This window comes from Phoca vitulina, unplaced genomic scaffold (assembly GCF_004348235.1).
Source record: "Phoca vitulina isolate PV1807 unplaced genomic scaffold, GSC_HSeal_1.0 scaffold13, whole genome shotgun sequence".
Classification (NCBI taxonomy): Eukaryota; Metazoa; Chordata; class Mammalia; order Carnivora; family Phocidae; genus Phoca; species Phoca vitulina.
In genome coordinates, this window is record NW_022589716.1 from 25,423,971 (window position 1) to 25,451,353 (window position 27,383).

The 27,383-nt window shown below is 43.8% G+C and overlaps 1 protein-coding gene across 5 annotated transcripts in view; it reads right to left on the reverse strand.

Annotated features, from left to right (window-relative positions):
* FRMD4B (FERM domain containing 4B) overlaps positions 1 to 27,383 on the reverse strand; it is a 325,272-nt gene that overhangs the window by 123,692 nt on the left and 174,197 nt on the right. The window contains exons 1-2 of one of the 5 annotated variants that reach the window (XM_032411741.1): positions 6,309 to 6,664; positions 4,472 to 4,571 (exon numbers count right to left, since the gene is read on the reverse strand). The exons of 3 other annotated variants lie outside the window; for them this stretch is intronic. Coding sequence is in view for 1 of the 2 variants with exons in the window: in XM_032411739.1 (XP_032267630.1) it covers positions 23,980 to 24,003 (24 nt within the window). In the remaining variant the exon portion in view is untranslated. Of the gene's footprint in view, positions 1 to 4,471; positions 4,572 to 6,308; positions 6,665 to 23,979; positions 25,376 to 27,383 lie in introns of those variants that run through there. One more of the 5 variants, XM_032411739.1, reaches the window with a different exon arrangement.

The following is a 27,383-nucleotide window of genomic DNA, read 5'->3' on the forward strand; positions in this document are numbered from 1 at the left end:
TGTTTGTTCCAGGTACTAAGCTGGACAATGTATGTACATTATTTCATTAAAGTTCCACAAAAAATCTATATGACAACATCCCCATTTTACAGACAATGAAACTGAGGTACAGAGTTTAAAGTAATTTATCCAGAGTTATCTGAGCAAGAAAAAAGCCAAGTCAAGATTTAAATTAAGGTCTAACTGAACAACAACAAAAAAGTCATCTTTTTTTCTACTATTCTATTCTATGGGAAGAAAGAAATAAATGCATCAGTTCAAATCACTTTACTTCTCTTGTAAAACCCACACAAACAAACCCCAAATACATGTACTATGATAAGACAAAATAATGCTCAGAAGACCAACTGACACAACATGAGTCCATTAAGGAATATGTCAAAACTCATAAAATATTTCAAGTTACTCTCCTGTTGCATAATCCAAATTATTTTATTTCCTGATTTTCAAAAAGCATCTTTTTTCCTTCCCACCGTACTTTGCTCGGACTCGTTGATTTTCCTTTTGTCAATACCTCATTCTACCCTAGGGAATTAAGTAGAAAATGTTTTTCTGGTGCGTCTGCCCATCTCGGGACAAACACAGGCAGTGGTGGCCATGTTTGTACAACTTGGTCCTACCACTTCTGCTTCAGGTTTCAGCTGACTGGACCAGGGAACAGACACCTGATTCAAGCTGAGCCAATCATATCCTCAGTCCAGGGAATCTGGAATTGAGGCTGAGAGGATGAGAAAGCAGTTGGGTAGGGACAGCTCTCCTCTGCTGTGTGTGGACAAAAAGGAAAGCCATCTGCAGAGAGAATGAAGGACACAAGTAGCTGGAAAGAGGCAAGAGAAATCATGCAACCTGAAAGGGAAAGCTCAAGAGAGTTGCTGTCCGGGTTCCTAATGTCCTTCTAGTCACTTGTAGTCACTTCCACTGGTTTGGGTGAATTCTTGCTCTTTCGTTCCATGAAACACCCTTGTGTTCCTTTAATAAATCCACTTTTTTTTTTCTTCCTGAAACTAACTTGAGTTGGATTCTGCTTCTTGCAACTAAAAGCGTCTTCCTAAGATACCACAGGTATCTTTTGGGGGGGGCGCGGCAGAGAGAGAGGGAGAGAGCGACTCTCAAGCAGACTCCCCACTGAGTGCAGAGCCCACGCAGAACTCAATCCCAGGACCCTGAGATCATGACCTGAGCTGAAATCAAGTGTCAGATGCTTCATCAGCTGAGCCACCCCGGCGTCCCACATATCACAGGTACCTACACCTAAATCAGAACAAAAGGTTTCCAAAGGACGGACTCCCCAGATGATGTCATTAATATGGTAAAGTCATCTACTCATAATCACGGATGCACCATCCACAAATGTAACAGCCAGGAGAAAGGCTGACATTTGGTGGGGAGAACTGAACACACGTCTCAGTATGTGAAGTGATAAGAGACCATACAGGACAAGCTGGAGAAGGGCAGTGCAAGTGAACTGGAGGGGAAAAAAAAATGCTACAGTCTTAAGCCCACGTTGGCACATCCATGCTCTGTATTCACCGAACCCTTTCCTCTGTGGGAGGATGGCTCCTCCGGGAGGCCAGAGTACCGATTTGACCACCACTAGCGATAGAAAGGCCTGCCCTTGTCACTTACTTAAATCAGAGGTTGAAAGGTGGTTGATGTATTTTGTTATGAATAAATTTTTGTTTTGATGATCTCAGAAATCAGAAGATGCCACTTAAGAAAAATTGAGATGGTAGGATTTGGAAACACTGGGCTGGATTTCCTCCATGGCAACATTGGGCCAGGGTGGGGCACAGCAGCTCCCTCTTTAGATGAGATTTGTGGTCCCTGCCTCACCCAAATTTATTATCTGCCAGGTTCCTGGGAGTCACGTCATGAGAATAAGCAAACCCCTATTTAAGTTCACACAGGACAGGGAAGAGACAAAACCCCACGTCAAAGGAGGGCCTCCTGTGCACCAGGCCAAGTGCTTGACACTTGACCTTCATTAACATCTAGGATTTCAACCTCTAAGCAAGCCTCTGAAAGGGGCATCCTCATTTTGTTTGGTTTCATTTTGGGGGGCTTTCCTCAATTTAAGCACCAGGAAACCAAGGCCTGGGAAATGATGTCACTTGCACGAGTTCTAAAGCCAGACTTGGGCTCGAAATCATATTTTCTCTCTTACTAGCTGGGTTACCTTGGAGAAGGTACTTAACCTTTCTGAGCCTCATAAACAATGTCCTGGTAAGCTTTCAATCTGACACCCCTGAGAGTGAAATAAACCACTTCCACAAAGCACAGTTATTATACCCTTTATTTGCTTGAAGCTTAACAAACAGCTAATGAAGCTTCCTATCCTCCATTTATTCTATTAAAAAAAAAAAAAACAATTTTCTAATGGGATGAAGATTACTAACCCATTTTGAAGAAGATAAATGACAGGTAGAGTTAACAAGCACAGAGTAGAAAAATTCTCCAGAGCTGATGGGGCAGACAGAAAAAGAGAGAGGGGGGCGCCTGGGTGGCTCAGTCGGTTAAGCAACTGCCTTCGGCTCAGGTCATGATCCCAGGGTCCTGGGATCGAATCCCACATCGGGCTCCCCGCTCTGCGGGGAGCCTGCTTCTCCCTCTCTCACTCCCCCTGCTTGTGTTCCCTCTCTCACTGTCTCTCTCTCTGTCAAATAAATAAATAAAATCTTTAAAAAAAAAAAAAAAAGAGAGAGGGGACCACAAGCTCCTGCAAGCCTTCTGTAAGCCTGGCACCTGGTTTGGCATTTTATTTTTATTTTTTAAAGATTTTATTTATTTACTGGAGAGAGAAAGAGCATGCACACACAATGGGGGGGTCAGAGGGAGAGGCAGAGTCCCCACTGATCAGGGAGCCTGATGCGGGACTCGATCCCAGGACCCTGGGATCATGACCTGAGCCGAAGGCAGACGCTTAACCGACTGAGCCACCCGGGCGCCCCCCCTGGCCCCACCCCGTTCAGTATTTTAATGACAACACCGATATTACCACTAATCAGTTCTTTATGTATTCCAAGCCTTGCACTCAGCACTTTTCATGTATTCGCATATCCAACCCTCATGATACCCACACGAGGTAGGCAGTCTCCTCTCCCCATATTACAGGTGAACGAGGTTACAGAGATTGTACATAACAAGATTCATAAATGGCAGAACTGGACTCAAACCCAAAGCCCAAGCCCTTAACCATTTAGCTGTACACCTGCTATTCCATACGCTCTATGGTGACAAATTGTGGGAGAGCCTTCCCACGCAACCATTTTCAACGGACTGGGTGAGTGGGGAGCAAGAGGGAAAACAAAACATTCGAAAGCAGGCATGAAAAATCATGTTAGCTGACATGGGGTAGTTAGAATTTACAACTTGCAAATAGAAAGAGTCTTAGAAGGCATTTAATAACCACTGCTTACTTGGGATATGGGGCAATGAAGGAACGGACGTGTCCAAAGCCACACAGCTAGTTAATGTGAGGCCTGGGATTAAAACTCAGGGTTCTGACTTCCAGGCTGGAGCATAAGTGCTGTGCACAAGGTTACTTGGCTAGGAGATACCATCTTATTCAAATGCTGTTGTTTGCAACAGGCTGAATTTTTCTTTTTATAAAAAAAAAAAAAAAATACTGTAACAACAAAAGGAAAAAAAAAACAGGCATTTTAAAACATGACTCCCACCAAAGTTTTCTCTTCTAATTTCAACAACAGGAGTTATATTTGTAGGGAGCTGTTCATGGATCACAATGATTATATCTATAAATACAGAATCACCTTAAAATATAATAGAAACAACAAATTTTATTGAGCATGTTCAATGTATTGAATAGGTAGCAACTCATTTAAAGCCATGAAGTAAATAGCTCTATCATCTTCACTTTACATTAAGGAAACCGAAGCACAGAGAGGCCAAGCAACTTGCCCAAGGTCACAAAGCTAGTAAGAGGTAGAGCTGGGATTCCAACTTAGGCAGACTAGCTCCTGAGTCCATATTCTTCACTACCTCATTACAAAGTGTCTTCTCTCTCTCTCCTCTCTCTCTTTTGATTAACAAATTGCCTTAAGATTTAAGAGTCTGTATTTTCCTATGAGCTCTTCAGGCACCTAATGCCAGACAGAAACTAATTTGCCAAGTTAGGCCACGACACTTCATTTAAGAAGTCTCAAAGGAAGTGCATGTTTCTTTTCATAAGCAAACACAGGATAGTGGGCCATACTCTTTCTCCAGTCCGTGTGTGGAATGATGCTCCACAGAATCACTCGAACCCCACAGAGACTGTCCGAACAGTCTCAGGTGTGACCCTTCCCAGGGGCAGCAACGCCTCATGCGGAACAGAAAACATATTTAAAAAAATCATGTCTTTGGAAAGTTTCACTTACCCCCCACCCAGACTTGAATCCCTTCCTGCCGCCTCCTACATTCAAACCCAGGGACACAGAGGTTAAAATCGTGCAGGTTGGATTAAAACTCCCACCTCAGTCTGTGGCTGCCCTGCGTTTGCTCCCCAGCTGGTAGCATGGGTCCTCAGACACTAAGCACTGGTTGCTGGTGGAAGGACCTTGTCCATCTGGTCACTGGTCAAATGAGGAAGAGCAGAGGGAAGTGAGAATCGGGCACATGACAGACCTCTGGCTTCATGGAGTGTCCTGATATGTAACCCAGAGTGGGGTTCAAGTCTGTGTGAAAACACCCCACCCCAGACACCCAATCCCACTACCTGATTTAGAAGAGGAGAGACAAGGCAGACCTGGTAAGAAACCCAAAGGCAAGTCCAGATAGGGCAGTTTAGGACAGTTCATAATGACCAGGGTCAGCTTAAAAAGCAACAGGAAATAACAACTACAGAAAAAGACCAGAACCTCAGCCTTCTTTGGTTTTGCTTTAGTAGTTCTTTGGAACAAGGAAATATGAAAGCTTGGTAAAGGAAGAGGCAAGCTGCTTTTTTCTTTTTTCTTGTTCCCTTTTGACCTTTTCTGAAAGCCTAGCTTGAGAGGCTCTGCCTCATAAAAATGACTCCTCAGGATTTTTTGTGGAGTGACCCATCCAGAGTCTAATTCCCCAGCGTCCCTTGCCTGGATGTGTGCAAAACCATCTCTCTAACCAGGCTTCATGCTTTTGAGTCCCGTGAGGATCCAATCTCCGCATGGCCATGTGAGCAGCATCTCTAAAACAGATGAAATCCCTTCACTTTCCTGCTTAAAATTGCCAGGTGGCTTCTCATGCAAACCTTGGGAAAATCTAACTCCTTCCCTTGCCAACGGTGTCCACATAACCCTCTCTAATTTTAATTCCAACCCATCTGCCTTTGCCTTAGCACACCAGCCACACGGGCCCTCCTTTTCTTCCTCAAAATAAAAGCCTGTTCCTCCCTTGAAATTTTACATATGCTGTTCAGTCTGGAATACTGTTTCCCCAGGTCACAGCATGATTGGGTGCTTTTACATCTTTCAGATCTTAAATCAAATGTCACTGTTTCCAAGAGGCCTGTCCTCAAAATACAGTGGAGACTGGATACTCTCCCTCTTAACAAGCTGCTTTATTTTCTTCATAGCTAGTATTTCTTTTTTTGTTTGTTTTGTTTTTGTTTATATCTGTCTCTATCTTTCACCATCAGAATGTAAATTTCATGACAGAGACCCTGATTGATTTGTTCACCACCGTATCCCCAGGGCCTAGAACAGTGCCTGGCACAGGGTAAGAATGTGGTAAGTAAATATCTGCTGAGTGAAGGGAAGTCTTAACTGCTCAGAATCTAGACACAGCCAACAATTTGTGAAATAAATTCACAAATGATTTCCATTGACATAGCATAAGGTAAAGTGAGGATGTTCCAAAACACCTCCTAAGCCTTGGCCCAGATGGGCTCATACATAACAAACAAGCTTTCCACTCTGAGAACAAGGCGTGCTATTAGACTCCTCATCAGAGGAGAGATTCTGGAGGAACTGGAGAGAGGTAGAAGGGCGTATCTAGGACATTCTTACTTTGGGATCTATTGAGTGGACAGAGTTTTATATTTCGCCCAAATGATGTCAACCCCAGCTGAACAGGGCTCCTTTATATCATCTCTGGGTGTTGACTGAATATGAGCTATTGACACTCCCGTTCAGAGAATGGCCTAGACTGACACAGATGTCTCCACACCGAGTCAGCTGTGATTTTCCCTCGAGTTGCTTCAAGATGGTGCCTACCCTCCCAATGTCCAATCATTGGGAACCTCTTTTTCCCGTATCAATGAACGATTCTCCTAGCTTCTGTAACCACTGGATGTCATATAGCGCATGGGCAGTATGTTCTTTCATGCTACTTACATCCCTACGAGGTAAGAGGTGTTGCTATTTAGATTTTGTAGATGACCAAGCTGAAGTGCCGGGAGGTTAAGTCACTTGTTTTGGGTCGTGTTGCTATGACCTGGGGTGGACTCTCAGGTTCCATTAGCTGCACAAAAGTAGGCCTCTTGCATGCCTCTCGCAGGTTCACTGGCAGAGGAGGATAAAAAAGAGACAATGAGAGACAGAGGCAGGTGGCATAAAAGCAGCACAGGAAGAAAGAAAATGTGCTGGGGTGGGGAGAATGAGAAAGAAGGGGAGAATTCAGGTTCCCGAAGACTAAACTGAGTAACTTGAGTAATCTGACTTAGGAAAAAAAAGTGTTAACAATAACTAATGGCCAGTGACCATGTGCCTGGCACTATTCCAAACCCTTTCTTTTATTTACGTGGGCTGTTTATTTTTTTTAAAGATTTTATTTACTTCTTTGAGAGAGTGAGCAAGAGAGAGCATGAGCAGGGGGGAGGGGTAGAGGGAGAGGGAGAAACAGACTCCCTGCTGAGCAGGGAGCCCGATGCAGGACTTGATCCCAGGACCCTGGGATCATGACCTGAGCCGAAGGCAGACACTTAACCGACTGAGCCACCCAGGTGCCCCTACATGGGCTGTTTAAATTCATTTTCTTTTATTTTCTTTTCTTCTTTTAGTGATCTCTACATCCAACATGGGGCTTGAACTCATCACCCAGAGATCAAGAGTCGAGGGCTCCACCGACTGAGCCAGCCAGGTGCCCCTAGCTTCATTTTCATAACAAGCCTGTGAGGTAGATTCCCATACTAACTCCATTCTATGGACGAGGACGTCGAGGCTCAGAGAAGGTAAATGGCTGACTCCACCCCGCAAGGTCACAGAGCGAGGAGGAGACACAGAAGGTAGAAACACAGACACTGCGACTGAGTGTGCGCCTTTCCCTGCTATTTTGTATTACTTCTGTTCTAAAGTATTTCCCATCTACTAGGTCTGAGAGATGCAAACACCCAGCTTCAGCATTTCCCGTATCAGCCTGACCACCAGGTAAGACACTGTTCTGGAAAAGCCTCATCTAGATTCACCAAACCAGAGTTTCTGGGTTCAGGTCATTGTGTGGCAGCAAGGCCAGGGGAACTTCCCCACTCCTTGGCTACCTCCTGGCCCTGCACTTGCAGAAACATGGGCAGCTGCTAAAAACAGTGTCTAGGTGTTTGCTCTTGATTTTCACTGGGCATCAGGATGGAATTAATCCCCACCTCTTGGGCTGCGGGCTCTGTCACGCTTATGTGGACACTCCGGGTACAGGATGACATTTATCAGGTATGTGACCTCCTGGGTCTGACTCTACAATAGTCAATAGTCTGGGCTTAAGATGCAATCTAGAACACAGCGTGAACTCAGCGTGGGAAAGCTCTGAAACCTGTTTTCACTCATTTGCTCAACCGGGATTCACTGAGCACTTTCCAAGCGCAAGCACTGCTCTGGGTAGTAATATACATCAGCAAGGCTTGTTCTCGAGCAGGGTATCTCAGCTTTGGTGCTAGTATTTGTGGCTAGATGCTTCTTCGCTTGTGGGGCTGTCCTGTGCACTGTAGGATGTTTAGCAGCCTCCCTGGGCTCTACCCACTAGATGCCAGTAACACCTCCCCCATGCTTGTGACAACCACACAATGTCTCCAGACATTGTCCAATGTCTCTTGGACAAAATCGTCCCTGGTTGGGAACAACTGCTCTAGAGGTAAGGAGAAAAGAAATGACTAACAATTAAACAAATATTTTCAGACAATAATAAAGGCTCTGAAATAGCTCAGCTGGCAATGCACTTAAGTTCTGAGCCTCTGCAAAACTCATGTCTCGCCCTGGAGGCCTGAGAAATTAGGAAACTGATAGAGAGAATGTATATTGGACCATTGCTCTTGAGAAGGGGCTCCCAGTACAGGCTGGAGGGATAACGGTGTTTTCTGGACATTAGCATTCAAGTGCAGGCTCCTTTCTGGCAGAGGCTGGAGAAAAGCAAACAAGAAAGGCTGGCCAGTGGATGCCGTTTCTGGAGCTCCAGCATCGACCTGGCAGGGAATTTCGGTCAGCTTTGGCAGACACTCCCTGGGGAGGGCATTCTCATAAAAGACAATCGCTTATCAGATTATAGCCTGATCTCTTAAGGCTGGTGAAAAGAAAGGCCAGGTTTCAAAGGAAGAAAGAAAAGAAGAAAAGAAGCAAAACTACTTTTTAAGTCTGGAGCTGAAGGCCATAGGGCAACACCAGCCTAGTGTCTTCGAGGTATGCCAGGATTTAGAATCAGGAGGCCTGGGGGGCGCCTGGGTGTCTCAGTTGGTTAAGCGTCAGACTCTTGGTTTTGGCTCGGGTCGTGATCTCAGAGTCGTGAGATCGAGTTCTGCGTCGGGCTCCATGCTCAGTGCAGAGTCTGTTTGAAGATACTCCTTCTCCTTCTTCCTCTGACCCTCTCCCTGCTCACACTCACTTTCTCTCTCTAAAATAAATAAATAAAATCTTAAAAAAAAAAAAAAAAAGAATCAGGAGGCCTGGGTTGTGTCCCAGCTCTGCCATTTAACTAAGAGTATGGCATCGATATCGTGGTATCTCTCTAAATCTCAGTTTCTGCCCCTGTGAAATGAGACTGCTAAGAATCAATCCTATTTAGCTTTGTCTGTCTCTTGTATTAATATGGATTGAACCTAAAATCTACCTCAAAGGTACAGATGATAATCACATCACCAGTAATACACTCCACTTATTGGTTAAAGATTAGGTGTTAGAGTCTGTGTTAAGTGCCTGGCATGCATTATCAGCTTTACTCTTACCCTTGTGCACTGAGCACTATGATTGGTGGAAACGATCTGTAAGCTGTTGAGTGCTATTATGTTAACTGTCAGTGGTTCTTTTAAGTTGGTTAAATGTTTATTTTTCTCAAGAAAAAAGTTCTCCTGGATCATTAAGAGGACAAGTTGTCAAATTTGAGTTGAAAAATCAATCTACCAGGTAAACCCTGGAAAGAGTGGTCAACCCAATAGATGGGGATTAATGCCATTCTGCTTTCTCAGTGATAATCCACAGACTAACTCAAAACCGCCATTGTTAACTGCCCTGGTACCCCAAGCTGGGGAAACGCTTATAAACCCTTTCTCCTTATCTGATTGCGACCAGGTTGTGTCTTGGGCTGGCTACTTCTGTTCTCACCAACATCCATTGAATGTGCTAACTGCTATGTCTGTGTCATGTGCTTTGACATACATCTTATCCACAGAATTCTTTTTTTTTTTTTTAAAGATTTTATTTATTTATTTGACAGAGAGGGAGAGAGAGAGTGAGCGCACAAGCAGGGGAGCAGCAAGCAGAGGGAGAAGAAGAAGCAGGCCCCCCTGCTGAGTAGGGGGCCTGACGTGGGGGCTCGATCCCAGGACCCTGGGATCATGACCTGAGCCAAAGGCAGACACTTAACCGACTGAGCCACCCAGGCGCCCCATCAGCTGAATTCTTTTTTTTTTTTTTTTTTTAAAGATTTTATTTATTTATTTGACAGAGAGAGACACAGCGAGAGAGGGAACACAAGCAGGGGAGTGGGAGAAGGAGAAGCAGGCTCCCCGCTGGGCAGGGAGCCCGATGAGGGGCTCCATCCCAGGACCCTAGGATCATGACCTGAGCCAAAGTCAGACGCTTAACGACTGAGCCACCCAGGTGTCCCCATCTGCTGAATTCTTATGACCACCCTGTGAAGCATGTATTTTTGACCCTGTTTTACACTGAAGAAGTTGAGATCCCAAGAAGTTGAGAATAACTTACCCAAGCTTTCTAGCTAATAAAGGCCTGAGTCAAACTCAAGTAGGAGCTCACCCAGTGACAAGTGGGGGAAACAGGTGATATATCTTCATGGAAGAAGCTGCAGCAAAAAGCAGGATTGTCTTTATAAATACCGTGTGCTTTTCCAATTAGAAACTCAGCTTAGGCACTGATGAGAGTTTGTCCAATGTTTATTTAAAAAAAAACTGTGCAGGATATATCTGCCGTTTCTTTCCAGAAAGAAACATCCTCTTTACTTAAAACCAGTTGTTAGGCTGTATTTTTAGATGTCATGGTACAGTATCGAGTCAAAAAAGAAAAGAAAAAATGGGAGGACACAGATATTGTAAACAGGAAAAGTCACAAAGTGTAACCAAGAAAAGCCAAGAGCACAGCCCATGGCCTGTGAAGGATTTCAGTTCTTGTCTGCAGCTCAGGTTGACCAGAAATGAAGTTCTCCAGTCAACTTGTAGAAAATGGAAATTTTGGCTTTGGTGATTATGCAAGTAGCAGATACCCTGTGGTTTGGAAACTTTTTGCTTGGCCAACTGTCAGTTTTCTCTTCTCCCGTGAAAAACAGCCTGTAGGAATGAGCAAAAGTACTGCGCCTTTCAAAAACTTAAAAGTTAAGACAAGCACAGCTCGGGTAAACAGATTTTAAAAATAAACTGTAGTACTCGTAACTGAAAGATATTCTGGGTACTGTTTATTCATTGTACAGCACATTTGGAAATCTGGGCTGAATGTAAGCCATCCACAGGGCACATAAATCACATATACTGCCCTGGAAACCTAGAACTGAACAAAAATTAATTAGAAAACCAAAATCAACTACATTTGTTTCGGAGTACACGTTCATTGTCAGAATTTTCACGTTTCCCTTTTTCATCAACACCTGTTAGAATGTCCCTGATTTATGCTTTTCAAAATCTCTTTGTTCTTTGTGGTCCAAATACAAGTATAGTATTGGCTGAAATCAGTCCTTAGGGAGTTTATAAATAATACAAACGGATTGTATTAGGTCCAGAGCACTAGCTGGGTTGGTAGAAATGTCACATTTGGGTAGGGAATTTAGAAAGGCATTACCAAACTGTGAAAACAGAAAAGTCAAGCACACGTAGGACAATATAGAAAATTTCTTAATCACAAATGTCCAGGACTCATTTTACTGTCACAGAAGAAACACCCCCTTCTCAACCTACAGGTTTCTAATATTTAGTGAAGAAACTTTTTGGTCACTTAACGCAGGTTGCGTTGATCAAATGGGATGGCGTCTTTTTTTGAGGCTAACGCAGGCGTCACAGATTAAAACGAAACAAAACCAAAAAAACTGGAAGGCCACAGGTCAAGGAGACAAAGGAAATATAAAAAAGAGCCAAGAACAATTTCTGGGCCAGAACCAGAAAACGCAACGAGGGGAAAAGAATCCTTTGAGAGAGAGAATGGTGAGTCTCCGCAACTCATGAGAGTCTACTGCCCCATTTTCAAGCTGGTTGTGAAGCATGACCCAATATTAAAAATTACAGTATATAAACTTATGAATTAAATAATGAAGTAATAAGAATAGAATGAAGAAATAAATAAGTAATGAAATAATTACATTAAAAATACAAGTAATAAGGTGCGCCTGGCTGGTTCAGTTGGTGGAGCATGTGACTCTTGATCTCGGGGTCATGAGTTCAAGTCCCACATTGGTCCTGGAGTTTACTTAAAAAAAATTACAGGTAATAAATGCTCAAAACTCATCATTTCCAGTTATTTGGCTACATTTTACTATTATCTTTGTTCTTGAGGTTATTTATGCCTATTGAGTCAGTGTGACAGCAACGCTCCCCAATGGCGACATGTTACTGCTCATCTCTTCCCATTCAGGGAGGTTACAGTGGTAACAGGAGATCGGCCAAGGTGAGGGTCTTCACACCACAGAAACTGGCAAATGCTACATGTCGGCGCCCTTTATCCCAGAGAGCTGTTTGTGAAAGGCACACCAGTATTCCCCTGGAGAAGTTCAGTGGGAGTGAGAGATCTCAGAGAAAGGATGAGTTTCAGAGCACTGTGTCAGGATGCTGAGGCCACTGAGCCACCAGTGATGAAGATGAAATAGCGGTCTTTGGCTTCAGACAGAATTGCATCCAAAGCTCAGCCCACTTAACTCTCCTAAGACTTACTTATCACATCCCAACAATGGGACTCATGATATCTGCCCACAGGGCACCGAGCTTGGCAGACAGAGGTCAACATAAAAGGTAACTGTTCTGCTTTATTATCATGCTTCCCCAAATCACCAGTGACTGGGCTCACCGCTGAGGGTCTGCCGACCAAGGATTGCAGTGCTCCTGTCAAAACGTTTGATGTCATCTGCTTTTCCTAGTTCTTTTGCCACTGGGATGCAAGTTTCACTTACTGCTGCTCTCCTAGCTCCTACAAGAGAGCCGAGCCCATTGCAGGGCTTACTAAAAATGTGTGGAATGAATGAATTTCCCTTAATTTCCATCTGCTGCTCCGCTTCTGAGTTTTCTCCCTCTTTCTGCCAAGGTCACCCCTTTGCCTCTTAATTGCCAGATCCCAACCAGCTGTGTTGCTATCTTGCCGTCCTTCTGGAATCTCTCAAACCATGGAACTCTTCTCCTGCTACAGGAGGCCGCCGTGACCTTAAGGCATAGATGAAAGATGTTTCCAGCTTTTTCATTCACAAGCAGAACTGAGCACGTGTCATTCTGCTCTGTCGGCAAGTTTCTCCCCACTTGTACGGCTGCTCTGTTTTAATCTCGGTTCCGCTCGGCTCCAGCAGAAGGGACAAGTCTTGTGAGGGGAAATCTCACCCAACACGCACAGCTGTATCCAGGGAACCAAATATTTTCTTCTGTGGCCCTGCCTCAGCCTTGCTTCTTGGACTTGCTGCTCTGGAATAACCTTTTTGAAGGCAGTGAGGGGCTGGGTCATTTAAAAAAGGATGGATGCTTCTGGTAAGAGTGGCCTGGATGGTGGCTTCTGCAAACTCATTGGGAAATCATTACATTCCAGAATTCCTAGTTCCTTTTCAATCATAGTCAGGGGAGTAGGGGGTGATAACACTTAGTGCTGGGCGGTGGTTTGGGAACAGCCCCTCAGAAGTCCGATGGATATTACATCCCAGCCTGACTCTGCCTCTAACTAGCTGGAAACTTCAGGCAAGCCACTTACACTCTCTGAGTAGCTGCTGTGCAATGGGAATATTTTTGCCTCGTGCATCGTAAGCAGCCCATAAGAAGCAGCTAGTATTGCTTTTTCAAATATAGCATTATTATTATTCCAGAAGTGTGAAGGTCAAGAGTATAGGCTCTGGAGTCAGACAGACCTAGGTTTAAGCCCCAGCTCTGCTCTTCAGTTCCTGTGTGGCCTTGTTCGGGTTACCTCCTTTCTCTTGAGCCTTGTTTTCCCCATCTGAAAATGGGAATAATAATAGCACCCACTTCCCAGGCCCAGGAGGGTCACATGAGATAATATACATATAATGCTTAGCAGAGTACATGCAATTTCTAGTGATATTATTATACCTTTCATTAATAAAGACCCCTTCAGAGTAGATGTCCTCGAAGGCCACATTCCAGTGACGAGCAGATCCTACTCTGCCCTTGTACTCTTCCGCAGAGAAAGGAACAGGTAGCTCGGGCAAGATCAGACTTGGTCTGAACGTTCTAATTAGGAATAATATCACCTTGCCTGTCCGGAGTGCTTTAAGCTTTCAAAGTGCCTTCAATTCTATTGATTCTTTTAAACTTTACACATTTTAACGTGCCAGAGTGTCATATCCCCATTTTATAGCTGAGGCCACTGAGGCCCAAAGAAGGGGGTGTGACTTCTCTGGGGTTGCAGAGCTAGACAGAGCTGAGACTCCAGACCGGAGCTCCTGCTTTCTCCTGCCCCAATCTCCTGACCCTTATAAAATATTCACCCAGAAGTAAAGTTAGAAAAAAAACACCCACTAAAATACAAGGCAGGTCCTGCATGCAATGCTTCCTCTTGTGCATTTCATAGTGGGAAGGCTTCCGTTAACACTAAATGATAATTGTAAAGAGAATGTAGCTCTCCCAACGCAGGGGTGCTTTGGGGGATCCACAGTGCTCCATCAGCGAGGTCCTGGCTGCCTCCAGTGCTCACTCACTCTGCCAGGCCCCAAAGCCTTTTATTAGACTGAAGTCAATGAAAAGAAATGCACTTTTTAAAAAACTGGAGAATTTTAAAACAGCCCTGGAGATCAAAGTCTGGGTTTTTCTGGCTTGGGAACTATTATTCTTATTACTGACACCTTTTGAGTCTTGGAGGGTTTAAGGCACTAGAGCAGGGAAGAGTTTTATCAAAGAGAAGTGATTTATTTAAACAAGAAAAGTGGATCCTATGGGCCTGGCAGGGACGGAAGGTGGAGAACCTGCAGAAGTCACCTCCAGATTTCCACGAATATTGTGGCTGGGAATTAGGAGTATTTGTAGAACTTGTGTTTTGTTCCATCATAATGCCATTCCTCCTGTGTTACGGCCAACCGATGCTCTGATTAGTTCCTGCTCAAATTTATACATGTCTCCTTCCTCTGCAACCACAGTGGTTGAAGTTGTTAACAAAAACTACACTGGGACACCTGGGTGGCTCAGTTGGTTAAGCATTCAGCTCTTGATATTGGCTCAGGTCATAATCTCAGGGTCCTGGGATCGAGCCCCGCATGGGGGCTTGAGATTCTCTCTCTTCCTCTCCCTCTGCCCCTCCCTCCTCTCGTGCTCGCTCTCTAAATAAATAAATAAAATCTTAAAAAAAAGTTTAAAAACTTCATTGAAGCCAGTTGGGGCTATTTTTTTTCCCCCTGTAATTGGATGGTATTCTATTTTATCCTTTCTTCCCTCTGATTATATAATACCAAATTTCCACCAAATTGTAGACACTCTCCATTTTGCTGGCTTCATTCATTGGTTGATTTTGTTTGCTTTACAGTGAATGAGTATTTTTTGAGCACCTACTCTGTGTCAGGCTCTCAGGGATAAAATAATAATTGCCCATTTTTGTGGTGGGAGGGGAATCAGAGAGATGAATATGATGCCATAAGGGAAGTGACCAGAAATTATTTTTCTTTGATGTACAGATAATGAGATATGCCATTTTAAGTGACCTTCCCGTTTTCCTAAATCAAGATAGGGCGGAGGTGAAAAGGGCACATCTTTTCGCGTCAGTGTCCAGTAGAATTCCCTGGGATGCAGGAAATGCTCTGGGGCGAGTGGGCTGTTGGGTATGGCTGACGCTCTAATGATGATGGAGCTATGGTCAAGGGTGTCAGCCTCGAGGAGAGGTCCCAGAGGAGGGGAAGGAAAATGGTGCGCTTTACAGCCTCTTTAAATCCTGGCTCTGGGGGCCTCGGGCATTTGGTGAAACGTTTTTGAGCCACTGTTTTCTCATTTGTAAAATGGGAGGATAATACTATCCGTAATCCTTCGCATTGATCTCCTCATCTGAAATTAGTGGGGTGTTCCTCCCCCTTTCTTCCTGCTTGTCATAACCATGGGAGAAAATTAAGTGGTAGGATTAGAATTCAACCACCTGGAAAAAATTTTTGGAAAAATGTGTTCCTTCCCCCTGCCTGTTAGATGACACACGTTGAGCGGGGTCATCTGCTGAACCCAGTAAATTGTCACAGCACCATGCCTGCGAGGTGCCCTCGTTCAATGACCCTGGGGTTTCAGGGGTGCTTAGGCAGGAGGCCTGAAGTCTGAACGCCTGGCTTCACATCTCAGCATGACTGCTTTATCAACTGTGTGATTACCATCCATTTATGCATGCACAAATATTTATCAAGCTCTAGTTGGGTGCCAGAATTTATCACAGACTCTAGATATTCAGCAGGGACACAGCTAAGGAGCTCCTTTCTTACACGCTCACTAGTGAAGGAGACAGCCAACAAACAAGGAAACCAACAAATACACAGGATGATTTCAGATCATGCTGAGTACCAGGAAAATAAGAAAACAGAATAATGTGATGCAGGAGAGTTATTACTTTAGAGTAGTCAGGAAGGGGCTATTTGGGGAAATGATACTTAATCTGAGATGGGAATGATAAGGAGTCAGCCTTGGGAATATCTGGGAAAAGAACATTCCAGACAGAGGGCCAAGTAAGTGCTAATACCCTGTGGTAGGAGTATGCTTTGTTTGAGATATACTGCACAACTTTTTTTCATTATTGCACTCTTAAGGAGCCTCTCTAGACATTTTTTCCCCCTAATACCCTCCTCCTCTATGAAATTTTAATACAATAGATACATTGTATTCCTATTGGGTGGAGTTGAGCTTTGGAGGCCCACAAACTATTGTAGTATCTAAGGGGTATCTTTTGCCCCTCAAGAACCAAGGTTCACTCTCTTGGGAGTGAGGTCTCACCACTGAGAATCAACAGTTTAAAAAAAAAATGGCAGCAAGTGTGGCTGGAGCTGGGTGGCCAAAAGGAAAAGGACAGGAGACAGGGTCACAGAGTTAATAAGGGGCTCATCAATGGTCCTCAAAGTGTGTTCCCTACCAACCAGAGCTTGCTGGAAATGCAGAGTGGTGCTCAGCCATCTGTTACGGCAAGCCCTCCGGGTCACTCTGATACATACTGGAGTCTGGAAAACACTGCGCTATGTCATGCACTTCACTGTGGGCCATAGTAAGGAGCATAGGCTTTATTTTAAATGCAGGAGAAGGCTATGGGAGGCTTTTTGGTATGGGGGAAACATGATCTGGGGACACCTATAAAAGAAAAATCTGGTTACTCTGAGAGAAGGGCAAGGAGAGGCAAAAATGGAAGAAAGAGAAACAAGTCTTCTGGTTTGTATCTGTGACATGGAGATATGACTGAGACCAACTTCATAAGTTTGTAAAGAGGATAAAATGACTGAATACATGTAAAGAACTTAGCACAGTGCTTGGCACATAGTAAGCACCCAATAATTATTAAAACTGTTCAGTTTTGCCCCTTATTTCTCTTTTTCAACCACCCACTGGTTAGTATCCAAATACAGATTCCCCACCCCCTTTAGATCCCTCTGTTTTTGCCAGTGTTAACCGATTTGGCTGCTGGTGGGCTGGTAAAGTATCTCTGTGGGCTAGTAAACCTGTAACATGTTTACAAGGCTGCTTTAGGTCCTGGTGAAAGTCCACAGTGTTCTATTCAGTTCCCTTTCTTTTTCTTTTTTACCATGAGATTTAACTGTTGGCCTAGAAAAGGAAACTTACTGTAAAAACCAAGCTTTAGAATCAGGTCTATCATGAACTTTGGATGGTTTTCACATCTGTCTAATAGGAAGTGCCCTAGGCAGGGAGGCAACCCACAGTGTAGGGTTAAGCACGCTTGGACTTCGGCACCAGGCAGTCTGGGCGGCAAGACCTGACTGCTGGTGGGACGCTGGGCAGTGAGTGAATGAATACCTGTAAATCGGTTCCTTTATCCGAAAAATGCAGATAGTAACAGCACCTACCTACCTACCTCATGGATTTGAGGCTGAAACACTAGAATGCATGGAAAGCACCCACACAGTGCCTGCCACAAAGTGTGAGACATGAGGATGATGATGATGATGATTGAACCTGCCACAGGTACAACATGGCTATGTGAACCATAACGGAACATGCAGTTCTGCGGGCCCCGGGAAAGGCGGAATACATGTTTGGCTTAGAAAAGACATCAGTGCATCAGGTTGATGATACACATAAAACATCATCAAGCAGGTTGTTTTCTATACATAATAGTAAGTGGATCTGAAAGAATCGTGCCAGCTCAGGAGAACTCCACTCAATGTCTTTATATCACAGGCATGGAAGGTTCCCGAGAGGGTCTTGATGGAGGGGTTTACCTTCAGAACTGACCTAAAGTGCCCATCCCTAATGCCACCCACCTCGCCCTTGCCCTCCTGCTGCCTGCCCAGCCGTCCCCTCCCTCTCTGGGCTCCAGCCACCTGGTCCTCTTCTAGTTTTTCCTCTATGTGATCTCCTTCCCACCTCAAAGCATAAGAGAGTAGGGAATGTGCACTCTAACCCAGTTGGACCAACCCAATTTATCCTTAAAAATGTAGATTGAAAGTCATTTTACCATTGAAGCCACAAACTGTGTAGTTGTTATGATTGAAGGCTCGAGAGTCACATTGCCTGGGGCTCAAATCCTGATTCCGTTAATTTGCTAGCAGCACAATCAGGTGCAAAGGACTTCATCCCTTTGTTACTCAGTTTTCTGATCTGCATAATGGACAAAATAGTGGTGCCCTGCTCTGAGGTTTAAATCAGCTGGTGTACATAGAGTATCTGGAATAGCTCTGGGCTCTGTAACTGTTATTATGAGTGTTACTTTTTCTTTAAGCTCTCTGTACTTCTCTTCCCAGTACTTTTCACAATTGTAATTAAATAACGATGTACTTTGTTTACAGTATCTTCCTCCAGGGACCCTATCTATCTCTTAATCCCTCTTCCCCAGCTTGTAGCACGCACCCTATAAAACCAGTCCCTCAGTAAACATCAGTTGAATGAAAAAATGGAGTTGCTTCATTTATTTTTTAAAAATTGAGAAGCAATATAGCCTTTTTTTCATATAAAATATTTAAAAGGATTACTAGTTGATGAGTAGTTTATTTTAAAAAGAAGAAAAAAAAAGGATAATTAATGCAAAGCAAGATTTGGGGGGCGTGTTGGACCTCAGTACTTGCTCTAATAAAGAGGGGTGCTTGCACCTTGAGGTGGGCGCTTGGGGATGTACACGGTTACCACAAACAACATCCCACTGCTCCATCTCAAATGTAGTGGTTACTGCGAAATCTCTGTAGATTTTCAGATGAATCCCTGAAGCCGGATGGCAATTCTCATGGTGAGCTGAGCAATTACCTTCAGGTCCCACTAGAGTGACCTGACTCTCAACTCAACACAAGGCCAAGTACCAAGAGGGAGCCTGCCTCCTCCACACCCTGCTTGTTGCTGAAGTTCTCACGGCTGCTCCCAGAGAAGTTGTATAAATAGCTGCAGAGGAGGAGGGGCAGGACTTGGCTCTTAGATCCTAAATGCCTTCTATGGAGCCCATGTCAATTCCGGGACACCACCCTTCTAGGGGCTAAAAGAAGGTTCCAAAAAAACTCATTTCTTGGGCATCACATAGAGGCCAACTAGTTTCTCACCATGTCTCTGAAAGACACTGTTTATTCCAGTTCTTTAGCTGGGCTACAGAGACAGACCTCTCATAGTTCTACTGAGGTGAGAGGGGTTTGAAAAGATCGCCCCCCTCACCCAATATAAGCACAATGTGCTGGTGAGACTCTTGCCAGGAACACTTTCTATAACTTTGATCAGATTTGTATTGGATCCATATCCTTCAAGTGGTTTAGAACCAGGGCCTTAAAAAGATGGACCCTTGACCTCAAGCCCAAGACTGAAGGCTGCAATGGACACATTGTGATCACTTATTTGTGGACCTCTGCCCCGTGAAATCCGGACAAGTGACTATGGGCTCAGGGAAGCCCACGTGTCCAAAACGACGGAAGGCTGGTACATATTCTTACAGCGGCAAGATGTGCAGAGATCCGAATGTGGGATGGCCAATAACTGGTTCATATTTATGCTATTGTGAACATGAAGGGCCCTGAAGAAAATGACCCATTTATTACTGCACACACTCAATCTGCAGGTGGTGTCTGCCTATTTTCCTGACACTTCATTTCCTGCACTTGGGCTAGATGAATAATAATAATATTATTAAATATTAACTGCCTTTTATTAGGTGTGGCTTCAGTGCCAGAAGCTAGCTCTAATTCCCTCAACGACCTTATAAGGTGATTTTAACTAGCCCCATCAGACGGTCAGAGGTGGTCACTCAGCTCCTAAGAGGCAAAGCAAGGTTTCCAGGTGAAGATGCAGAACACTGCCCTCTCACCACTTCCTCTCGCTCTGGTTTCATTGAGGCAGAGCCTATCAAAAACAGAACCTTTACCAACGGGCCCGCTGGACGTGTTGGCATCACCGCTGGTTGTAGTCGACATTGTCTGACGTCTACCTAAATGCACCCCTGTCGGTTTAATCCTTTGACTTCAAAATCAGGTTAATTAAATTCCACTACTCACGGCCATTTCCCGTCAAGAGCTTTTGCACTCCCCGAGAGTGAGTGGCAAATGAACTACAAGTCTAGCTTGTAAGAGCTCCAGAGAGTCACTGGAGAGTTCCCGTTTGCACTCTCCTGCTGGCCCAGGCTTCCTAAGCTCGCGGTGGACGCACCTCATTCACCCTTGTGAGCCCCCGCCTGGCCCATCATGGAGGCAGCACATAGAGGGGGAAATAGGTGTTGACTTCTAAAGAATTATTTATTTATTTATTTGACACACAGAGAGAGATAGTGAGAGAGAGAGCACAAGCTCGGGGAGCGGCAGGCAGGCAAAGGGAAAGGAAGAAGCAGGCTCCCCGTGGAGCAAGGAGCCTGAAGTGGGGCTCGATCCCAGGACCCTGGGATCATGACCTGAGCCAAAGGTGGACACTTAACCGACTGAGCCACCCAGGCGCCCTGACTTCTAAAGAATTTGGAACCCAAGGAGCAGTGTCCCATTTCAGGACAAGAGCTGCATCCACTCTTCACAAGGTCCTGATTTCTTCCTAGAGAGCATTCCAGCATCTGATTCAATTTGATGGTTCAGTCATTCTGCCATTTCCCACTTGGCCTGACTTAATCTGCTCCTTCTCTCCTGCCACTGGGTCTCCCCGCAGCTGGGTCATTGGAGCCCGTGCCCTAAACTCCTTCCTAGGTTAAAAGGAAAATATCAGTGGGGAGGAAGGAAGAAGGGAGAGAAGGAGGAGAAAGAGAGGAATGAGAGAGAGGGAGATGGAGGTTAAGCAGAGAAGAGAGACACAGAGAGCTGCCATTTTTTTCCGGGTGACAGGGAAGTCACTACAATTAATTAGAGGTGGAACATTTCAAAGCTGGAAAGGAGCCTCAGCAGGAGTCTAACTTCTTCACCCATGAATGTGGACTTGGACGTCTGGATGGGAAGAATGAGATCCCCTGAGGCCACAGAGCTTATCAGTAAGTCACCGAGTCAGACCTACAATCCATCCCCTCTCTGTCCACTGTACCGTTCAGCCCCGTCCCACTGCTCTACCAGATAAAGATGCTCTGTTATGGAAGGTCAGCTTCTGGACTAATTCCATTCCTGATTGGAAAACCTGAATCTAAACACATCAAATTGAAAAGGTGGTATTTAGTAAAATCTTGAAAATAAATACAAGTTCTGCTGACTTGTTCATTCTAACTCTCAAAGACAGAAGAAAACAAAACCAAAAGAGAAAATAAACCAATAGAAGAGAACAGAATTGAACATATCTTTACAGCCTCATCTACAAAGACTTCCTTTAGGGGGGAAAAAAACCTCTAAAATAAACAGAATATGCCCAATATCTTACTTTTCTTTACTTGCTTTTATTGGAATGATAAACTGTTTTGCCAGATTAACATATGTTAATGTATATTTTAGCCTATATTCAGCTTTTTCTCTCTAGTTTAAAAAAGTCTTTCATTTAAAAATTTTTGCAGTTTTCCAACATCAAGCGAAAAAAATAAAAAGGTCTTAATTGGAGTTTCATGAAATCCATCTCAGGGACAAACAAAAGTCTCCTACTTGAACTATGATCTTGAGACAGGCCTTTACTAAGAGCTCACTGATATTTTTCGGTTCCTACAATATTTTCAAAGCAAAGAGAAAGTGTTTGAGTATATTTTTACCTAGGACCACAGCTTGTGGTGAAAGTGACAAGGCGGCTGGTTCCTTTTCTTGGGGTCTTTCATGTACTTGCCTATGGGTTTTTGCCAACCCATAGGTGTAAGCAGTGCATAATAAGAAGCAAAACTTCATTTGGGCATTTTTAGTCCAAGTTAGAAGTGCATAAATGAGAAATAACCCTAGTTGCATGTAATTCAGAGATGCTGGAAATTAGACAAAGCAATCAGCTGGTCCTGGAAATGACACAGTGCTGGACAGAGTATAGAATCAGGACTCTGGAGATTCTAGGCTGTGCCCTGCCTTTAATGGAAGATGAGATCTTAGAAACATTCCCCCAGGACTCTGGATTTTAATCCTGTTGGTAATAGAATGAAGGGACTGGGGAAACTTAAAAGATTTCTTTGGGCTCAAATATTCCATGGCATGAACTTATTTTACAATTCTACTCAACCAGTGGTCTTTGTCCACCACCCATCCCCTCCCTCCCAGTAGTTATTGACCACTTGCACTTGCCCCATGGCTGGGGATGGGGTGGGTGGAGGGTGGGGTGGGGGGCATGGTATCTGTCAGGAAGAACCCCCATTCTAGTAGCCACCACTTTCCTGTATGCTCCAAATGGAAGGCCAAATAAATGGTTCCCTGGAACACACAGAAAACGCTCTAGACTGGAATTTGGAATGTCTGGGAATATTTTAGATCTTCTGCTAAGAAACGGAGTTTCTGATTCCTGAAGAGGCTGCATCGCAAGAGAGTCTCACTTCTAGAGAGGTCTTATGGTCTGAATCTAAAGAATAGGATCATCTAATGTGAAGCCCTGGGTCACCATAATGCTGGTCTGAGAACCAGGTCAAAGGACTACATTTTGGTTAAGATTATATTCCTTTCTACTCCTTCAGATCATAAGATAACTTTAGGATAGAATTAATTTAGAGAGTGCCGAAAATTCGTTTCTCAGGCCACACTGTGGTGTTATATTATGGCAAGGGGGTATTATCCCAGTGCCTATTGTGATGTATTTATTTCCTTGATGTTTCTCTTCTGTACCAATCCTACCCACTTCCTCCACAGACTTCCTTCTATACCCAAGGGTTTTGCAGCCTCCTGGATGAGACAATTTCCTTTGTTTTCTGAAGTCAACCCAGATTTTCCTCCCCTCCTCCATCTCCGACATCTACCTATCAGAAGAAAATGGACACTTGGAGTTAAACTTGATGAGTTTACCAACACCGCATTACAAGGGAGGAAAGAAAAAAAAAAAACTTCCCTTAAATTAGGATGTAGAACTTCCTCTGACAAATCATACAAGTTTTATGAATTAATTAACAGCCATCCCCCAAAATGATATTCCCAAGGTCACTGCCTTGAGCTGTTGAATTCTGATCACATTATGGTCTTCACCATAAACTAGACTCGGGGACAGAAATCACTTTTCCTGCTTCTTTTTCCAGGCAAGACAGGGACGAACATTAATAGGTCCTTTTAGAAAGGCTACTAATGAGCTCTAGATCCCCACAGAATCTTTGCTGCCAAGCGCTCACAAAGATAGAGAAGCGCTCACCACACACATTATACTGAGGACATGATTAACAACTGGAAATCCAAAAGCATTTTCATGCTGCTTACTGACACAGTTCCTGCCCTCTCCCTGTCCTTTCCATATCCATAAAGGAGCTCTAGCCTTTAAAATTAACAACCACAAAAAAAGAAAGTAAGAAAGAAAAGAACAAGGGTATGTGGGGGAAGGGAGCGGTAAGGTAGAAGGACACACTTCAACAACAATTGATAAGTTCCAAAGTGAAAACAAGAAATCAGCCTTTTAGGACCTTTAAGGGAGCAGAGATCGCATTTAAAACAATGACAGGAAAACGCTCCAAAAGATAGGTGTTAAGGACCATCTCCATTTTGGTATCAAACTGGAGCATAGCCAAATCTTTTTTGGAAAGAGTAATTTTTTGAAAAGAGTGGAGATGAACTTTCCTTGGAGTTTCCTTTTCTGAAAGTCACATTCTGGAATATTAGTACTTAGAGGACTCCACCCCAGTAAAATATTAAAATCTGCCCAAGATTCGGCTACGAATACCAGTGAGAGCCCACAAAGCACCATTACACCTTCTGTAGTCAGAACATTATAAGAGAAATTGTTCTTACCTCCGAATCATGATCTCGGCTCATTTAAAGGGACTGGAGAGAACGTGCAGGACAAAGGACACATGTATTAAGCGCTTGTGATGTGTGTGTGTGTGTGTGTGTGTGTGTGTGTGTGTGTGTTTTCTCCAAATAAAAGCTGGTGGAAGTAGGGATCTGAAAACCCTGACGCCTTCCGCTGCCATATAATCGCAAGGAAATGACCTTACCGTTTGTTGCTTTGATTAGAAACAAAAGCCTTTCAACATGAGTCAGGAGAGCCATGGGGAAAAAAATAACCCAAAACTTCTATTTCTTTTGGGTACCTAAAGTTTTTCTTCATTACATCTTTAAAACACATGATGAAATGTTGTTTACTATTCTCTGAACTTCACTGATGATGCATGACGTGGGATGGGCTAGGCGATCGAAGACTCCACACTTCAATTTCGGCTCTTCAGTCTGTTTATGTTCTGCACAAGGCAGGCGACCGAATGCATACAAGCAGAAGGAATACTGAACTCAACTATGTCCCCACACCCATCTCATGCCACTAGCTTTTACACTCGGAAAGAAACTCAGAATTCCATGAGACAACCTCAATACTATCTATCAATAGCAGAGATGCCAGACACAAACAAAAAATCTTGGCAGGATGACTGTGGTCTCAAAAACGGATCTATTTCATCATTTGCATTGAACAGAAGCATTACTATTGAAATTACTCAATGCATAGGGAATAATTGCAGTATGTTATACTCCAAGGTGGGGCAGAAAGAAAAATATACAGAATCCAGGAAAAATAATAAGTCTGTGTGTTATTTTTAGAATGGTTAAGTAAGAGCTTGTGACATGGTACCATGCTTCCATCTAAGAAAAAAAAAAAGAAGAACCTTCTGAAATTTTGTGCAAGTGTGTGGTACAGTTAAGGATGTGAATTCTAGAGTCAAACCTGGGGTTTTATAGCTGTGTGTCCTTGGGAATGTTACTTGACCTCTCTGAGAATTTGTTTCTTTTTTTAGTAAGGTGGAAATAAAAATCCCCAGCTTATTAAGGGTGTTGGAGGAATTAAATGAGACGATGCATGCAGAACACAAAGAATTTGCTCAGTAGATAGGCATATAACACATGTATTTAATGAGGAACTCTTCCCCCTTCCCTCTACCAAAAAATATCTTACCCCTGCGCAGTGAGGGAGTGGCTTTACCTTGAAGTCCTTTCAAAGACTCTGATTACTTTGAACCACAATATACAATCCGGGAAGACACAATAGCCTAAAACAACTTCAATCAATGCCAAGTTTGGATGCTTATTCAGGTCACTTGATAAAATCAGTGGAAAAGGTGGCAAAGAATTCAATACAGACTTGGTAATTATTTGTGGGCATGTGACCTCACAATCGGAGGGGCTGGATGTTAGAATAAATGAGTTACTTATACATCACTTTAAAAAAGTCTTTTCAGGGGCGCCTGGGGCGGGGGGGCTCAGTTGGTTCAGCGTCCAACTCTTGATTTTGGCTCAGGTCATGATCTCAAGGTCATGAGATAAGCCCCGTGTTGGGCTCCGCACTCAGCGGGGAGTCTGCTGGAGATTCTCTCTCTCTCTTCCTCTGCCCCTCCCCCTGCTCACATGCTCTCTCTCTCTAAAATAAATAAATATTTAAAAAAATAAATAAAAGGTCATGCAGCAGGTGGATATGCTGGAAGACCATGCATGTGCACCTACAGGATGGATGGGAGAAGGAAAAAAAAATGTCATGCGATCATTTTTTTTCATGCAATCATTTTCCCAATGAAATATCACATATGGAGATTCAAAAAAGTGCTGTCACTCCCATGTCTTAGGCAGGAGTGACGATGTGGTTGGGATAGCTACGAGGATGACTCAAAGATGGGCTTCTGTCTCAGGGCCGATGCACAGATGCAGGGCAAGAGGCTGAACAAAACCACTGTGTAAAGAGGGAGAGTGCCAGGCAACAATCACTCAAATTCTCAATCTATAGAAAAAATGATCTGAAATACCAGGAGATATTCCACTACGGAATCTGCATTCTTAAATTTGTATATATTCAAGTTGGCCCCAAACTTGAATTTTTGGTTTTTGAATCTTCTTACTGGGAAAATGGAGAATTTATATTTTGGGGGACTTTCTATTTGTGTATATATAGCAGTAAAAACTCCATAAATGGCAACTTTTCTTACTGGGTTGGAGAGTCTCCTGAGAGAATTAATGGGACATTGTCAACTGTATGGGAAGAAGTTTCTCATGTTAAAGGACAATCAGAGTTTTGATAACCAGTTTCAGAGTTGAGGCAACAGGATGGGCTAAAACCAGGAGGCCAGGCCAACTTGAAGGTCCAGGTGAAGGCCGACATTCTAAATACAGGGGTGGGGCAAGGCCAGGTTATGGCGATGGGAGCACATGGGAGAGTTAAAACGAGGTGACTGTCAGAGTGTCTGTTGGTTTTGCCTGTTCAGAGTCTGATTCACCCTTCCTAATCACAGATCCCTGCTTTTCTATGAGGGTACCATCCACATGATTAGGGTGAGATTAACCTTATCTCCCCCACCCCACCCCACCCCCGCCCCGCATCATGTGATGAACATATGATTCAGGAATACTGGGAAAAAAAAAAAAAAAAACCACTCTACCCCATACTCAGTTATAGGGATCGGAGAAGTGTGTTTGTTTTTGTTCTGGAATTATAAGGCTCCTGCGCTGAGTCTGGGGCTACCAGGGTACCTCATGCTGGGCAGAAGAGTGGGAGAGAGACAGACTTCAAAGACTGTCTGAATCACTTTAACTCCCACTTGTGCTCAAGCTAGTTTTAATTTTTTTAAAGAATTCACTGACCTCTACCTCTGAAACCAATAATACACTATATGTTAATTAATTGAATTTAAATTAAAAAATATAAAAAAATAAATATTAAAAAAAATTCATTAGCAAACAAAACACATCCATCTGTGGGAGAACAGATAGCAATAATTAGATGCCATTAGCCAGGTGACCAACGCTGATCCACAATGGGGTTGCTTATCAACCCAGAACTGGGAGCTTGGGGGGCTCCGGGTGCAAATCACAGGGTGGTCTCAGTGCCAGGGATTCCATCTTAGGGAAAGGGATAATTCCTGCAGTACTCAGGTATCAGATGAAAGTTCTGGGGGCGCCTGGGTGGCTCAGTCATTAAGCGTCTGCCTTCGGGCTCCCTGCTCGGAGGGAAGCCTGCTTCTCCCTCTCCTACTCCCCTGCTTGTGTTCCTGCTCTCGCTAACTCTCTCTCTCTGTCAAATAAATAAATAAAATCTTAAAAAAAAAAAAAAAAAAAGAAGTTCTGTGAATCAGTTAGGAACTGGTCCTAGAAAACTGGCAATCCCAGGCCCAAACAGGAAGAGCAGTAAAGCTCACCCTACATCCAACTTGAAACAA